Genomic DNA, 17,894 nt, shown 5'->3' on the forward strand with positions numbered 1-17,894 from the left:
CATGGTCTGTCCATCCATTGTTCTTATAAAAAGGAATAGGGGGCTTCCCTGGTGGCGCAGTGGTTAAGAATCCACCTGCCAGTGCAGGGGACACGGGTTCGAGCCCTGGTCCAGGAAGATCCCACATGCCACGAAGCAACTAAGCCCGTGAGCCACAACTACTAAGCCTGCGCTCCAGAACCCACGAGCCACAAATACTGAAGCCCGCGCGCCTAGAGCCCGTGCTCCGCAACAAGAGAAGCCACCGCAATGAGAAGCCCATGCACCGCAACGAAGAGTAGCCCCCACTCTCCACAACTAGAGAAAGCCCGCACGCAGCAATGAAGACCCAACTCAGCCAAAAATAAAACAAGTAAATTTTTTTAAAAAAGGAATAGTTAAGTGACATCTGATGAACCCCTAGAAAACTCCGTCAATAGGGCAGACCTTGGTGGGGAATCAGACTACTGCTCCCTTAACCTTTGCTGAGCTGGTTCATCCTTTCTTCACCTCCAACTGCTGAGGGTTCTGCAGGCCTTTTAAGGAGCTGCCTGTATGCCTGGTATGCCCTAGGTCCTACACGAGGTCCTGAGAGGTGGATGGTGTGGTTTGACGATCTAACCCACAGATGGGTCACCTCAGGGGAACACAGTAAGTTCATCTACACAGCTGGCCTGCAGAGCAACTCTGGATCCACCAGGGGGCACCAGGCGCCATGCTGTGCCTTTCCCAGTACTCAGGGCCCAGTTCCCAGAGACCTACTCACCACAGGCAGGGGCCAGTTGGCCTGCCCACCGGCCTCTGCTCCACAGCAGCTAGGTCTGGGTAAAGGGCCTAGGTCTCTTCTGGCAGAGGTCCCTTAATTTATTCATAAGCTATATTGACTCTCCCAGAGCAAGTGCTCATCAAACATACAAAGGGTTTAAAAAAAAAAAAAATACAAAGGGTTTTAATCAGTATTTACTCTGCTCCAAACTCAAGAAGAGTCCTGGAAGAATGGATTAGTCACAATCATGAGGAAAACCAAGCTTTGACCAATTAGGAGAGTCACATTCTGAAGTCACCGCATAAATCCTGGGACCATGACTTCCCAAGTGCTTGAAAACAACCCTAAGAATTCTCAACAAAGCACCTGATGAAGCATCCGGAATCTGCGGGTCAGCTCTGTTTCTCACTACCCAGCTTCCGTGACCTCATCACAGACTGACTCCCCCAGGGCTATAAACATATAGTGGCTGTCTAGAGCAGACACCGTGCTGTCATACACTCACTCACTTCCATCCTGGTGTTTCACTCCACATTATCTCCAGGTGAATACAACTCCACCCTCTGGGGTCCCAGAAAAATGCTGCTCGCATAGCAAAAGTGAAGGCCAAGGAGGCTGAATATGTCAATGTAGGCACTACTGCCTTTTCCTCAATTTTAGCAACCCTCAGAATTTTGCCCCAGAATAAGTTTGAGCCCTGGTGAGCTGGTGCTTTAAAGGCCTGAAGCCTTTACCACCACTTGGTCTAAGAGAAGAAACCAGCAGGATGGCCACCGCAGGGACATAAATGAATCTGAAAATAAAGGGTTAGCACTCAATGGACCCACTCTTACTTTCCGTGACAGCACAAGATTAGGGAGAGTAGGGACATGAAGGGTCATCAGAGTAAGCAAATAATTGATGGAGACAGTATGTGAAGCATGGGTAGAGAGAAGAGGGACACTATACATCCCGGGCCTTGAAGCAACCATGCGGGGGCTACAGCTGGACAGTGATGGAGTTGGGGCAGCAGGGAAGAAGCAGAGGGCTTCATCCTTGAGTCTGAGTCACCCCACAGGACCCTATTGGTAAACATGGACTAAGTGGATGAAGAGCTATCATGCACCCTCTGTCCTGGGGTAGAGGAGAATCACAAGTAATGAAAGGTAACAGCTGTTCTCTGGGATTTCATCTTTTTGGTTCCCAAGACCTCAGAATCTGAGTCCCTGATTCTTCATAGTTCCTCCTCCCAATCCCCTTCCAAATCCAAGAGGTTTTTTCTGGAGGCCAAGGAGAGTGCTGGCCAGGAAAGGCTATACCTAACCCATGGCTGACCACCCTGGGGCCAGAGTGTAGGCTCAAGGGTTGAGTGACCAGATGAATATGCTCAGCACACTACCACATTCCCCTGGGACTGGCCCCTGGGAACAGGCTCCTCCCTGCCGTAGGCACGTTCTGGCAGCCTGGAAGATTTATGGATGTACACTAACAGCCCATTTCACATGTTTGGGACCTCCTCACCTCTACTTTGACAAACCACTTAAAAGTCAGGTCTTGGGTCTCTGTGACCCTAAACTCTGGAAAATCCCTTTCTGACTTCCACCTTTGGACAACACATACTCCCTCCTTCCCATTTCACCTTGTCAGCACCCTAGATGCCTCTGCCCCTGCCCTGCTGTAGATACTGGCATGCCAATCCCTGCCATGGGCATCCCCCTGCCAGGCTTCTCAAGCTCTCCTTCCTATAAAGCTGCAAACCAGTATCACTGTGCACACCTGCCTGCCAGGCACATCTCCCAGTGCCCATTCCCCATGGGAACAGGACCAAAACACCTTCACTTCCTTTCCTCAGGTCCCTAGCCCACACTTGCCACCCTCATTTCCAACAGAAGACTGACTTCCTACATCTTGTAAAACAAGTCTCTCAGGCAAAACCCCTCAGTTTCCCCCATCATCTTCGCCCTCTCCTCCTTGCCCTATCTCAGTGGAAGGCAGGTCCTACCACCTCGTCAAGAATCCTGTCCCCTCCAAGACCTGGCCCTACAAATCCCCCTAATGCCCCAAATCTTCAGGCCTCCCCTCATTGTTAAGCCCTTCTTCCTATGCTACAAACAAGCAAGTTACCAACAAACAACTCCATTCACCCCTCTTCCTTCACCTCCAGCTATACACTTCCTCCCTTCACCTCTTGAATTTCTGGGGGGTAGTCAGCAGCCTTATTTCTACTTCCTCATTTTGCTGCTTACTCCTCAATCTATTAACCCCTCAAGTGTTCACATCTATGTGCCACAGCTGTGCCCTAATCAGGTAATTTTCTTTTTTAAAATTTATTATTTTATTTATTTATTTTGGCTGCACTGGGTCTTAGCTGCGGCACACGGGATCTTCGTTGCAGCATGCGGGCTTCTTAGTTGCAGCATGCAGACTCTTAGCTGTGGCATGCCTGCGGGATCTAGTTCCCTGACCAGGGATCAAACCCAGGCCCCCTGCATTGGGAGTGCGGAGTCTTACCCACTGGACCACCAGGGAAGTCCCTATACCAGTGTCTTTCTTTTCAATTAAACTTTTTTTTCTTTAATATTTATTTATTTATTTTGGCTGCACCAGGCCTCATTTGCGGCATGTGGGATCTTCGTTTCGGTGTGTTTAGTTGCAGCATGCGGTATGTTTAGCTGCAGCATGCGGGCTCTTAGTTGTGGCATGCAGGCTTCTTAGTTCAGCATGCGAACTCTTAGTTGTGGCGTGCATGTGGGATCTAGTTCACCGACCAGGGATCGAACCCGGGCCCCCTGCATTGGGAGCGCAAAGTCTTAACCACTGGACTACCAGGGAAGACCCTACACCAGTGGCTTTCTTTTCAATTAAACTTTTTATTTTGAGATAATTGGAGGTTCACATGCAATTGTAAGAATGTGATTCTAGGTACCCATTGCCCAATTTCTCCTCATGGTAACATCTTGCAAAACCGTAGTACAATATCGCAACCAGGATGTTGACACAGAATAGTTCTACCACCACAAGGATTCCCTGTGTTTCCCTTTTATAGCCACAGTCCTCATCCCACCGCCGGTGGCTCTTAAAGATGGAAATATCAGAAGCACTGGGGTAGTTTCTCTAACCTCTCACACCAACTAGAGGGACATATCAGGATTGGGGATTGCGGGGGAAGCTGCCCAGATAATTCTGATGCATGCCCAACTGAGAACCACTGCTCCCAGTCCCTACCCAATATCAGCTACTCCTGTAACTCTAGTTTTCCTAGAAGATGCTTTCTAAACCTGGGTCTCAAGTCTTAATGTTCTCCACAGCAGCCGGCCAGTAGCTGGTCCACTAGCTACTGCCACCAGAAAATCCTATGGTTCCCAAAAGCAGCCCCATCCAGCTTCCCTGGCCTGAATCTGGTCCTTTTCCTCCTCTTCCTGATCTTGAGTTCACTCATTCATGTACTGAATGTGTATTAACTCCTATGGGGGGCCACAGCAGTGACCTGACACGATGCTCATCTAGCCACCTGGCCCAGGTGTCCCACAATGCCTCCGTGCTGCCCAGGCTCCTGGTCCTCAGCAGGGCTCACAGGACTCCTGCGTGTTTGTGCTCTGCTGCCTTCAGTGAGCACCTGTGAAGGGAGAGCCCATTCTGCCTCCTCTGACTCCTGACCGCTCCCACCCACAGATGGGGAGGCTGCACCTGTGGAAGAGCTCTCCGGGAAGATCAGGAGCCCCTTACCTCACAGTACACAATGTCCGCTCCATAGTCCAGGGCCAGCAGCCGCATTGGGAGAGTCCCTACCCGAACCATAGGGGCTAGGATGAGTTTGTTGTGGTAGCACAGAGAGAGGCTGTTCACAATCATTCCTGAAGAAAGAGAGTCAGAAATTCAAATGGAGAAAATCTCTTCTGTTATCCAGAGAAGGCTTTCCTTCTTCTTTCCAACACATAGTATTTGGTTTTCCTTTTCTTTTATCGTAAAAATAATGCATGCTCATTTATGCATCCAACAAATATTTATTAAGTGTCTACTCTGTACCAGTCACTGTCCTAGTCTTTGGGGATACATTAGAGAAGAAAACAGACAAAGATTCCTACTCTGGTAGAGCTTTCATTCCAGTGGGGAAAAAGGCAAAAACAATAAGCATAATAAGTAAATTACATAGTATGATGGAAAATTCATAGTGCTATAGAGTAAAAAAAAGCAAGGAGAAAGGAGATTGAAAACTGCAGATGGGTTAAAAATTTTTTCCAGTTTCACTGAGATAAAATTAACATATGATATTGTATTAGTTTAAGCTGTACAACATAAAGCTTTCACATATGTATATATCACCAAATGATTACCACAATAAGTTTAGACAATATCTATCACCTCACATAATTTTTTTCTCATCATGAGAACCTTTAAGATCTACTCTCTTTGCAACTTTCAGGATACAATACAGTATTACCGGGACTTCCGCGGTGGCACAGTGGTTAAGAATCTGCCTGCCAGTTCAGAGAACACGGGTTCGATCCCTAGTCTGGGAAGATCCCACATGCCGCGGAGCAACTAAGCCCGTGCGCCACAACTACTGAGCCTGCACTCTAGAGCCCGCGAGCCACAACTACTGAGCACACGTGCCGCAACTACTGAAACCCGCGCACCTAGAGCAGGTGCTCCGCAACAAGAGAAGCCACCACAATGAGAAGCCTGTGCACCGCAACAAAGAGGAGCCCCCACTCACCGCAACTAGAGAAAGCCCACGTGCAGCAACGAAGACCCAACACAGCCAAAAATAAACAAATAAATAAAATTTAAAAAGAAACAATACAGTATTGTTAACCATAGTTGCCATGCTGTACATTATGTCCCAGAATGTATTTGTCTTGTAACTGGAAGTTTGTATCCTCTGACCACCTTCACCCATTTCCCCCCCACCTCATCCCCATAGGTTAAAATTTTAAATAGAGAAGCCCAGATAAGCTTCAATGAGAAGATGACATCTGAGCAGAGATTTGAGTTAGCCAAGTTGGTATCTAGTGGAAGAGTGCACAGGAGAAGAAAGGGCCAGTGCAAAGACCCTGGGGCAGGAGCTTGTCTGGTGTGTTAGAAGAACAGGAAGGAGGCCACTGTGGTTGCAGCACAGAAAGAAGAGAGTAATGGAAGTCAGATACACAATGGATGGAGAGCAGTAAGCAGATAGGACACAGTGGTCAGACCCCGAATGGCCTTGTAGGACGCTCTGCGGGCTTTGTTAGCTCTTCACGATAGGAGCCAGTGAAGGGTTTTAAGGAGAGGAGTGGCATGACTGATCACACTCCCCATTATCACGGTGACTGCTGTATGAAAAACAGACTGTGGGGGCCACGGTAGACACAGGCAGATCAGTTAGAAGGCTCTTCACTCACCGATGTCAGAGATGATGGTGGCTCAGGACAGAGAGATAGCAGGGGAAGTGGTGAGAAGTGGTCACATTCTAAAAATATTTTAAAGGTAGAGCAACAGGAGTAAATCGAAGAAAATCAAAATCCCATGTCCCAGAGATAACTGTTAATTTATTTATTCTAAGCAAACATGGTCCCCTCTAAAAACCACAAAGCTTGCTAACTAACTTTTTACTCCTCAGCCTACTCCGGCCTGGCCTCCCCCTCTGCCACTCTCCCAAAACTGCTCTGATTAAAGTCACCAATTACCTCGAAGTTGCTCAATCTACGAGACACTGACCTGTCCTCAATCTTGTTTTGCTAGCAGCACATGGCATGGTTGAGCCTCCCCTCTTCCTTGATCTCTCTCCTCCCTGGGTTCGTCGACCACACACTCTCCCAGTTTTTTTCTCTACCCCTGCTTTTCAGTCTCTTTTGCTGGTTTCACCTCCTCCCCTCACAGGTTGAGGTTGCTCCTTAGTCGTGGGCCCTCTTCCCTTCTAATTTCACACATCCTCCCTCACAAATTTATTCACTCCCATGGTTTAAAATAGTGGCCATGATCATCTCCAAAGGCATCCCAACCTCACACCAACTGCTCAAAACACATCCCCACTGGGATGTCTTAAGGGCATCTTCTACTCAACATGTAGAAAACAAAGCCTTGATCTTCCCTCCTAAGCCTTGTCCTCTGTCTCCAATTATTTATTCAACAGACACTTACTGAGCCCCTAAGATATGTCAAGCACTGGTAGGCACTAGAGATAAAATGATGAAAGGGATACTTACAAATATGTTATAGAAAGGGGACTTACAAATATGTATGAAATTAAAACTGTGTATGGTGCTATGAAGGAGCAGTTACATAAGGCTGTGGGAGTCTATGTCAGCAGGAAAGAGACTCATGGGGGTTGAGGAGGGCCTCCCTTAAGAAATAATCTCTGGGGACTTCCCTGGTGGCGCAGTGGTTCAGAATCTGCCTGCCAGCACTATTTACAATAGCCAGGACATGGAAGCAACCTAAGTGTCCATCGACAGACGAATAGATAAAGAAGATGTGGCACATATATACAATGGAATATTACTCAGCCATAAAAAGAAACGAAACTGAGTTATTTGTAGCGAGGTGGATAGACCTAGAGCCTGTCATACAGAGTGAAGTAAGTCAGAAAGAGAAAAACAAATACCGTATGCTAACACATATATATGGAATCTAAAAAAAAAAAAAAATGGTTCTAATGAACCTAGGGGCAGGACAGGAATAAAGACGCAGACACAGAGAATGGACTTGAGGACACGGGAAGGGGGAAGGGTAAGCTGGGATGAAGTAAGAGAGTAGCATTGACATATATATACTACCAAATGTAAAATAGCTAGCAAGTGGGAAGCAGCTGCATAGCACAGGGAGATCAGCTCAGTGCCTTGTGACCACCTAGAGGGGTAGGATCAGGAGGGTGGGAGGGAGACGCAAGAGGGAGGGGATATGGGGATATACGCATGCATATAGCTGATTCACTTTGTTATACAGCAGAAACTAACACACCATTGTAAAGGAATTATACTCCAATAAAGATGTTTTAAAAAAACAAACAATCCGCCTGCCAATGCAGGAGACACGGGTTTGCTCCCTGGTCCGGGAAGATCCCACATGCTGCAGAGCAACTAAGCCCGCGAGCCACCACTACTGAGCCCACGCACCACAACTACTGAAGCCCGCACGCATAGAGCCCGTGCTCCGCAACAAGAGAAGCCACTGCAGTGAGAAGCCCGTGCACCGCAACGAAGAGTAGCCCCTGCTTGCCGCAACTACAGAAAGCCCACGCGCGGCAACAAAGACCCAACGCAACCAAAAATTAATTAATCAATTAATTAAAACTTATATTAAAAAAAGAAAGAAAAGAAAGAAAAAAATCTCTGCTGGGAATTCCCCGGTGGTCCAGTGGTTAGGACCCTGTGCCTCCAGTTCAGGGGGCCTGGGTTCAATCCCTGGTTGGGGAACTAAGATCCTGCAAGCTGGCGTCACAGCCCAAATAAAAATGAAATAAAATAAAATATAATAAAAGAAAACAAGAAAGAATCTCTGATTCAAGGTCTAAAGGGTGAGAAGGTGTTTATCAGGTCAATATGTGGGGAGAAAAATTTTCCCATTTCAGTAAGTAGCACCTCCATTTACCCAATTACACATCCTTAACCCACATTCCCCACATCCAATTCATCACTATCTCCTATTCACCTCCAAGCCATCACTAACCTTCCAAATATGACTCTAACCTGCCTGCTTTACTCCATCTGCAAGGCCACCACTGTGCACAAAGCCAGTCTCCTAATGAGTCTCCCCAAATCTACTCCTGCCCCCTCCTATCCATTCTCTTACAATAGCCAGTATGGTGTCTGAAAAAGGCATCTCTGCTAACACCACTTCTCTGTTTATACCCTGCAATGCCTTCCCACCAAGTTTAGGATAAATCCCAAACAGATGATGGACTGGAGGTTGAAAGACAGGAAGGAGGTAGGGTGATAGGTTAGAAAGAGGGATAAAGGGTCTAGGCAAACAGCAAAAAGGGCTGAAAAGAAAATGATCAGCACTTGTACAACAGTCCTGATGCAGGCAGGAAAATGCAGGAATAGTGAAGGAATACCAATAGCCACTTTTTATTTCTGCAATGCCTTTGCAATTCCCAAAGTGCTTCATTTATAACTGTGATTCTCAAACCTAGCTGTACATTAGAATCATCTGGAGAGATTTTAAAAACTACCAATGGCCAGGCCTAACCCCAAGCCAATTAAATCAGAATATACAGTTCACTAGGGCAGGAATTTTGTCTGTTTTGTTCACTGTCCATATGAAAAGTACCTGGCACATACATGGTGCTCAGAAAATATTTACTAAATGAATAAATGAATGAAGGAATGTACCACTATCACCTGAGATCCAAGGAAGAATTCTTCTCAAACCTTAGGGAGTAAGCAGGCAACGTCAGTTACCATGGCAGCCCTGGGAAAAACATTACCGAGTGACACTAACACTCCCAGGAGCCTACATTTGTTTCCACAATAAGTAAACCTTTCTCATTTCTAAAGTACTATACTGTGAAATATGCATCTCAGTAACAACTAGAGGTTACTCAATGTCTGCTGTGAGCAGGAGGAAAAGAGAAGGGCCTTACACAGTAACTAAAGCAATGACAAGAAGAAACTAGGGGCCATGGGCAGAGACAGACAGGCTCAGACAGGCTCCAATCCCTATTACATTCTGAGGTGATCACATTGTAAGGGCTCGAGCATGAGAAAGCAGCCACTAACCAGCTACCCTGTCTCAAATATTTGGAGAAAGTCAATGCAAATACATACCTATGTATTATTCTTTTCTGATAATTCTTTCAGTGTATCCCTTCTGGCTTTGTGCAAAGCGATTCTTTGTTTTGTACCTGAAAAATGAGTGGCACATGTAAACAGATGAAACATGTCAGAGCAGACATCCAAGGAGCTCTTCAGCTAACGAATGAGGAGCTCCGAGTTCTGGGAAAGAATCGTAAAAGCAGTGTAGAATCACAATATCTTAGAGCATCCTTTATATCAACTCCCCTCTATCATATCACCAATCATTGGTCATCAGCCTATACATGAACTTTGCAGTGACAGAAAACCCAGCACTCTCTAGACAGATCTAGGCATTTCTAGTTGCTACAGCAGTCTATATCAAATTCAGAATCTGACTCCCAGTCAAGCATCAGTCCCAGTCTGCCTTCTGGAATGGTACACCCCATGGCACACCTCATCTCTTTTCCATCTGGCACATTTCCCAAACACATGAGGACAATTTTGTTCTTCCTAAAGTTCTCTTCTCCCACGTCACCCTCCTAAATCACTCCTTCCTGTGTTTATAACTTTCAGGAGCCCCCAAGGTTTTCTCATCCCAAGGACATGACAACCACGGCATCAGTGTGCCTGCTACAGATTCTGGGAAAGGGGCAGGGCCACACAATAGTCTGGCAAATGTGACTGACCACCTGAAGTGAGAGTACATGTGACAACCTCAGCTTCTCTTCAGTCCTCAGCCTCTATCCAAGGTTTCTCCATAGCACACTACTGACATTTGGGGCCAGATAATTCTTTGGGGTGGTGGGGAGGGCTGTCCTATGCCTTGTACGATATGTAGTAGCATCCTGGCCTCTACCCACTAGAGGCCTGCAGCACCCCACCCCACCCCCCGGATGTGACAAAGAAAAATGTCTCCAGCCATTGTCAAATGTCCTGGGGGAAGGGTGAGGGCAAAATCACCCTCAGGCAAGAGCCACTGCTCTATCCAATGACTCTGTTCACCCATGAGTACTCAAAACTCTCTCCTCTGCTGGCTTAACAGGTAACTCTCCAGAAAGTCTATCGTGTATCAAAATGCTATTTGAAATTTAATAGTATTTATCTCTATAACGGTATCTAATGAAAGTAAAACTCTTTCTCCAGATGTTAAGAACTTCCCAGATGGTTAATCCACATTTACCTTATCTCTTACCCCAGGCACTGGAAATTACAGAAATGATCTGACACCCATTTTCGGGATCCGTTCAAGAAGTACCAGTAGTGTAAGGCTTTTGGGCAACCTGAACAACTGAATTCAAGTAAAATATTCTGCCTGACCGTGGTTTTGTGAGACAAGCCACAAATCTGTAGCAGGACCCTCCTCGCTGCTATTTACGGAACTGAGGTATCTGACTGGAAAGCCGGTGGAGGTGAACTAGCCAAGAAAACAGTGGGTTCAGGATGAGAAGCTGGAAAGGATGACAAGGGAGGGGAGAATGACCCTCAGCTGAAAAGAGAGGGGAAAAGTACCAAGCGATGAGTTCTCTGGACTGAAGAGAAGATACGCTGAAGGCCATCAGCTTGCCCTCGGGGCCCTCAGCTCTCTGGGGAGCTCTAAGGGAAGGGTGAGCCTGGATCTACGACTCCGGACTCCTGGTCTCGGCCCCCAGGCCTCGGCCCCCAGGCCTGACCATTCACTCAGACTCTCAATAAATACTTGTAAAGTTACAGGAGGAGACCCGAACTGGCCAAGTCATGACAGGGGCTGTGAGGGCGACAAATGAGCGTTGCAGGGATCGGACATCGGATCGCCACAAGCCCTCCGCCCTCCTGGTTCGTAATGCCAGGGCCCCATTGCCGCGTATCGCCGGACCCCGGTCCTGCCTCCATCGCGCACCCTTCCCCAAGGTTGGCCGGGGCCTGGAGTCACCATCCCCTGTTCGGACCTACAGACCTCGCCGCTGCTGAGCTCTACAGATCCCGCTCCTTCCACACAGTTCGCCAATTCCGCGGGCCCTACTGAGCCGCGCCAGCCACCGTCCGCGAGGCCTTGGCGCGCCCGTGACGTCACTGTCGTGCGCCTCTCCCGCACCGAGGGGAGTATGGCTCTAGCGCGGCGGTCGGGGCTGTTGTCGCTCGTGGCTCGGTTGCTTCTGGCGCCTCGCCGGGACCTGACGGTCCGCGGTCCCAACGAGCCCCTGCCCGTGGTGCGCATTCCGCGGGCTCTACAGCGGCGGCAGGAAGAGCGGCAGAGCGGGCAGCGGAGCCCCCCGCGGCCGGTGCTGGTGCGACCTGGGTCGCTGCTGATCTCAGCGCGGCGACCGGAGTTGAACCAGCCGGCTCGCCTCACGCTGGGCCCTTGGGAGCCCGCGCCACTCGCTTCGCGCGGCTGGAGGAATCGGCGCGCCCACGGGGACCATTTCTCCATCGAGCGCGCGCAACATGAGGCTCCAGCGCTGCGGAACCTCTCGCCCAAGGGCAGCTTCACCGATCTGGGTCTGGAGCGCCGCGTTCTGAGCGCTCTACAAGAGGCTGCTCCCGAAGTTGTTCGGCCCACAACCGTGCAGTCGAGTACCATTCCCCCACTCCTCCGCGGTCGCCACATTCTCTGCGCCGCAGAAACCGGCAGTGGAAAAACTCTTGGATACTTACTACCTCTCCTTCAACGGCTCTTGGGCCAGCCAAGCCTGGACCCTTGTCGTATCCCTGCGCCTCGAGGCCTGGTTCTTGTGCCTTCTCGAGAATTAGCCGAACAGGTGCGGGCCGTGGCCCAGCCTTTGGGCAGCTCCTTGGGCCTCCAGGTGCGGGAGTTAGGGGGAGGCCATGGCATGAGTAGGATCAGGCTGCAACTGTCCAAACATCCTCCAGCAGATATACTAGTGGCCACTCCGGGGGCTCTGTGGAAGGCCCTGAAAACTCAACTGATCAGCCTGGAGCAGCTCTCCTTCTTGGTGTTGGATGAGGCAGACACGCTGTTGGATGAAAGCTTCCTGGAACTGGTGGATTACATCTTGGAGGGGAGCCATATAGCAGAAGGCCCAGCTGACTTAAAAGACCCCTTCAATCCCAAAGCTCAGTTAGTGCTGGTGGGGGCCACATTTCCCGAAGGTGTAGGCCAGCTGCTGAGTAAAGTTGCCAGCTTAGACTCTCTAACCACTGTTACCAGTGACAAGCTCCACTGCATCATGCCTCATGTCAGACAGACATTCATGAGACTGAAGGGAACAGAGAAGGTGACTGGGTTGGTGCCGATCCTCAAGCAGCGTGACAGAGCGTATAGGACTGGCCCCGCAGGAAGTGTTCTGGTGTTCTGTAATTGCTCCAGCACTGTGAACTGGCTGGGGTATATTCTGGATGACCACAAAATCCAACACTTAAGACTGCAGGGACAGATGCCAGCCTCAATGAGAGCAGGCATCTTCCAGTCCTTCCAGAAGGGCTCCCGAGACATACTTCTCTGCACAGACATCGCCTCTCGGGGCCTGGACAGCACCCAGGTGGAGCTAGTCATCAATTATGATTTCCCTCTCACCCTGCAAGACTACATCCACAGAGCAGGGAGGGTGGGCCGGGTGGGGAGCGAAGTGCCAGGCACTGTCGTCAGCTTTGTGACCCATCCCTGGGACGTGAGCCTGGTTCAGAAGATTGAGCTGGCAGCTCGCCGGAGGAGAAGCCTTCCAGGACTAGGTCCTCAGTGAGACAGCCTTTGCACCAGCAAACCTTATTGCAGCAGGCTTATATATGATGCCATAACAGGGACCTTTCCCTCTGTGCTGGATGGCTGAGCACACTTGTCAGTAGGGTGCTCTGGGCTGCCTAGTCACCTTCTGAAGGCCCGGGCTGCTGTCTGCCTTCAAAAGGTAAGCTGCTGGCCAACACTGGAGGGTGAACTACTAAGCATGGCTCTCTGTAGTCTTTCACATGAAGAATAAAGTCGATCTTGGCTCTGTATTGTGTCATGATTTCTTACAGTAAGCAGTGTTTCTATGGGTGTCCCTTAATAACAGTTTCCACTGGAGCACAATTCACTAGACTCTGAGAAGATTCACACTCCAAACTACCACACTTAGGACGAAGGCTCTTTCAATTGATGTTTTAGTTTAAATTTTATTTCCTGCCCCCAAACATCCATTAAGCCCCCAGGAGAAGGAAAAGGGGATGTGACTAGCAATAGAGAGAAACTTTCTTCACAACAATGGCCATGGCAAGCTTAGGCACTTTTGGTGAAATCTCTCTGGGAAGTACTGGCAGAGGAATAAAAGGCAAACTGACACAGAAGTATTGCTTGGTGTGCATTTCCAGGCTCTGCCTTCTTTCTCATCTCTTGGTGGCAGGTGGAGGAAGAGGAGAAAAGGTTAAACTTTTTTATAAACCGGCAGAATAAGCTTATAACATCCTCTCACTATCTCTGCATAGCTTCTAGTCTCTGCAGCACTACATAAGCTTTGCCCGAAGTAATGAACAGTTAAAAGTCAAGTGTAATACTTCACCAAACAACTTAAAAATGCTTGCGCACTGGAAAGGATTACGTTGCAGAGAGCACAAATGGACCCAGAGCAACTTTTGCCAAAAGAGAATATTGTGCTAAATGTACAGCCATAGCTGTTTTCCATATAAAGAAACAGTCAGAAGGATAAAAGAACTTGGTCAAAATCACACAAGTAAGTAGGACAGAATCTGGTCTGTCTGTCCTAAGGGTTGTGTTCTTTAACCACCAGGCTAGCTTTTCTCAAATCTGACTCATGCATAGAATAACTATACACCTCTGTTTGCCTTGAATATTCCCTGTTTATATGTATACCTGCTGCAGTTTTTAATATTGCCCACTTTGACTCCCAAGAGCAACCGAGAATACACAATAATTTGGTCACTCTATCCATGGACCACTGTGGTGGACTGCCCAGGAAGCTTATTAAAAGTGCAGCTTCCTGAGCCCTACTCCAGATCTAGATAAGTTTTCTGAGGGTTGGCTCAAGAATCTAGGTACAAGTCTTTTTAAGTGCTTTTGTGGAACCCCCCAGGTGAGTCTCTCGCTCTCGTAAGTTAATAAACCATTTATTCTGCCTCCCCCAGATGCCCAGCCAGGTCCTGTTAAGGTAGGAGTCCCCCCACCACATCAGAGGGATGCTCCCAGCCAAGTAATCTCTGGAGCCTTGGAGAATCTGAATGGTCTCATGCTGGCCCACCTGCCATGACAAACCTCCTCCAGAGCATTCCCCTTCACATTTTACATTCTACCACTCCCAAAGGCAGTCTGCTCCAATGAGGCCTGACTTCGTCTGTCCTAACGTGCACCCGCTGATTCAAGCAGTTTAGGAATAGAAGGTGCTGTGGTTCTCCACCAGGGTGACCCAACCTCTAAAATGGTAGTCCAAGCAGTCTCTACCTCCTGGGCACATCGCCTCTGCAACAGCCCCATTAAACGAATGTCCCATCTTTGCTTTTTCAAGGTCGGCAACAGGGAGTCCCCTCCTAAAGAAGGTTCTCTCTCATTGCCACACTATCAAAGGCTGCCCCAAATGTGGTTCCTTCCTGTGGGCCTGATCAGGCTAAGGGCAGAGTTGTCTCTTTCCTTCTCTGAGTCGGACCAAATCGTCTTAGTTACACCTCTTCACACTGTTGACCATGTTTTTCACGGGGGCTGCTGCTGAGCTTTTATCTCATTCTTTCATGGTGGAGAGAGAAAGGATTCTAATGATTTTTACTTCTAGGGGAGAGGGGAGTGTAATGATTATGTTGTCATTTTGTATTATGTCCTTTTGTCATGAATTTGTTTTCAATTTCATGTTAAAATGGGCCTATCATTCCCACTTTGTGAGGTCATTCAGCACCCTCATTTTGCACCTTTAACATCTCTCTCAGTATCACTTGGAAATGTTTGAAATGGCATGAGCTTGTCCTCACATTCCTATCAGCCATAAATCCGGAGCCCCGACATGAACCTAACCACTGAGCAGAACACCTCTCCACTACCTGTGTAACACTGGGTAGGCCCCTTAACCTCTTGGTTTTTTTAAGTCCTCAGTTGTAAAAATGTGAGGGTGCTATGAATTTATATTTGGGGCAGGACAAGGTTGAGAGAAGTGTGTCTTTGCTTTTTTTTTTTTTGCAGTACGCGGGCCTCTCACTGTGGTCGCCTCTCCCGTTGTGGAGCACAGGCTCCGGACGCGCAGGCTCAGCAGCCATGGCTCACGGGCCCAGCGGCTCCGCGGCATGTGGGATCTTGCCGGACCGGGCCACGAACCCGTGACCCCCGCATCGGCAGGCGGACTCTCAACCACTGCGCCACCAGGGAAGCCCTGTGTCTTTGCTTTTATTCTTCCAAACTGGGATGTCTTCCCTCTCTCCCCCATGGGTCCAAATCTCACTTGTCCTTCAGGCCCACTGCCAAGGAGCCTTCCCTGATTCCCCAGGCCACACAAATCTCTGCCTCTTAGGGTCAGTGCCATACAACCTAGCTGTCTCTTACGTTAATCTTGCCTCTCAAGCCAATCTCAGAATGTGGGTCTCTCTTGCCCTCCTGGGGATCCTGGGGCTGTGCCAGCCCACCGGCACGCCCCACATGGGGTGGTCTATTAGACTAGGGCATGGGTGGGGAGGCCCAGGTGTGAGGGGCCAGGCAGAGTACCTCTGCCTCTACCCTGTTCTCCTCCACAAAACTTCCCCTCCTCCTGAAGCCTGCCCCCCAAGTCACAGGTTCCTTATTATGACCTCACTGGGTAGTGATGACCTCACAGAACTTCTCACAGTTTCCATGGCAGGGTAACTATGCAAAAGTGCTGCCCTCAGAGAAACTTCCCTACCAGTTCTCCACCAGATACCAATCTCTTTTGTTGTCTGAGAGAGAATGTCTGACTGCATCGTCTATACTTACTCTGACCTGTGCTCTGTTCCCTGGGTGGGCAGTGCAGCAGGTACACCCAGACCGGGCATCTCTACAAGCAATATGGTGTACACACAACCCCACCTGGCTGGCACATGTTGCCGTGGGTCTTGCCCACCACATACACCTGAGCACTTTCACAGATGTAAGTAATACCAGTGACCTGGGACACCTTCAGGGACCCACAGTGCTCACTGCTGAGGACAAGTGAAAGGTCATCCCTGGACAAGTGTGCAGGACGGTTCTGATCTTTATAAATGTAGCCTTCCCCTTTGGGCTACAGGATGCTTCCATTCAGACCCTTTCCCGATTGGCCTCTTAGCAAAAGACAAGTGAATTTTGTTGGCAAATGGTAAATGGAGCAGTTTGAGGAAGAGGGCCACTCTAGAACCGCCCCTTCAAACCCAGGCACCTCTGTGCTGTCATGTAGACGTCTATATCGGTCCCCTCAGACACATCCCATACTCAGCTGCTGAGTACTAGGGGAGAAGGTGGTGCCATATTGATGGGAAGACCGGAAGAACCAAGGGGGGGTGATGAAGTGCTAATGAGACTGGAGGGCTGAGGAGATGGTGTCCCAGGAGGCTGGGTTGATGTGAGCCTAGACTTGGTACCCAGAACCCGGTTCTGAGTGTCCTGATCACTCTGCCTCAGCATTTGGCCTTGTTCTAATCTACATAAAAGTATCAGAGGGCTAGAGTTCAGTGTGGTTGAAACAGGAAGTATAAATGGGGCCCAAGAGGGGTTGCCAAGGTGGGTGGGGTTCTTAACCAATTTATATTAGATTATTTTTTTCCAAAACTTGAAAGACATTTCCATTAAAGCCTCAGAAGTGACAGACCATTAAAGCCTCAGAAGTGACAGACTGCAAGAAATGTTTTCTCTGTTGTGGAAGGGAGAGATGGAGAGGATCATGATTGCAATTACTTTCGGGCTCTACTGTTTCCCCTGGAAACGGTGGAGAGACTTCCTCATCTGCTGCAGCCCTAGGCTCTAGGGATTGCTTTTGCAGCCAGTGTCCCTTCTCTAGGGACTCATAGAGGTGATGGGCCAAGCCTGTGTTTTGGATGTCAAGTAGATTAAAGGTCTTCAGCTAGAAACTGGGAGAGACATGAGAGAGGGAAGTTCTGGCAGGAGACTGTGCACAGCAGAAGTGACTGATCAGTTCTGATTTTCTTTGCAGCAGCAGTGGCTCCCGTTTCTCCTCCTACACCTGGTCACTACCATGTCCTCTGCCGAGGGTGTGGAGAAACGCAGTTGGGCTGGCACGGGGAGACATACTCCCTAGTTGGTGGCAACCGGGTCTACGGGGATGTTCCTTTGGCCTCGCCAGCAAAGGTGGAAGCAGAGAAGCCAGTCCCTAGACGTGCTCCCAAGAGAAAGCACGCTCCGGAAGAGTCCGACAAAGATCTCAGTTGCTCCAGACCGAAAATCCGTCGATTGTAGCATGGTGCCCGGAGGCGGACTCCACAGAATCTTTCTGGCTGAGCCATTCTGAAGAGAGGGCAATGGTTTAACTGCCTAAGGCAGCGCCCCACCCCCCCCGCCCCCCCACTGCCCACTGCCACAGATTTGAACCTGAGTCATTCTG

At 49.0% G+C, this 17,894-nt stretch overlaps 2 protein-coding genes across 6 annotated transcripts in view; one reads left to right on the forward strand and one right to left on the reverse strand.

Moving 5' to 3' along the window:
* DUS2 (dihydrouridine synthase 2) overlaps positions 1–11,481 on the reverse strand; it is a 41,316-nt gene extending 29,835 nt beyond the window's left edge. For 2 of the 3 annotated variants that reach the window (XM_029208358.1, XM_029208348.1), the window contains exon 1: positions 4,451–4,548. Coding sequence is in view for 1 of the 3 variants with exons in the window: in XM_029208340.1 (XP_029064173.1) it covers positions 4,451–4,576 (126 nt within the window). In the remaining 2 variants the exon portion in view is untranslated. Of the gene's footprint in view, positions 1–4,450; positions 4,579–9,471; positions 9,549–11,374 lie in introns of those variants that run through there. The other variant, XM_029208340.1, reaches the window with a different exon arrangement.
* Positions 11,482–11,502: 21 nt separating this feature from the next.
* Positions 11,503–17,894, forward strand: DDX28 (DEAD-box helicase 28). Of its 3 annotated transcripts, none has more exons than XR_003791486.1 (2): positions 11,523–13,280; positions 17,487–17,894. XR_003791486.1 is itself a non-coding variant. In XM_029208370.1 (1 exon), exon 1 carries the CDS (start codon positions 11,523–11,525, stop codon positions 13,116–13,118), a length of 1,596 nt encoding a protein of 531 aa, XP_029064203.1. In that variant the 5' UTR covers positions 11,503–11,522; the 3' UTR covers positions 13,119–13,373. The 3 variants fall into 3 exon arrangements, 1 of the variants encoding a protein (XP_029064203.1); XR_003791487.1 differs by lacking the exon at positions 17,487–17,894 and adding an exon at positions 15,533–15,590; XM_029208370.1 differs by lacking the exon at positions 17,487–17,894 and having other exon boundaries at positions 11,503–13,373.

Source organism: Monodon monoceros, unplaced genomic scaffold (assembly GCF_005190385.1).
Source record: "Monodon monoceros isolate NGI ecotype Baffin Bay Population unplaced genomic scaffold, NGI_Narwhal_1 Super_Scaffold_10, whole genome shotgun sequence".
Classification (NCBI taxonomy): domain Eukaryota; kingdom Metazoa; phylum Chordata; class Mammalia; order Artiodactyla; family Monodontidae; genus Monodon; species Monodon monoceros.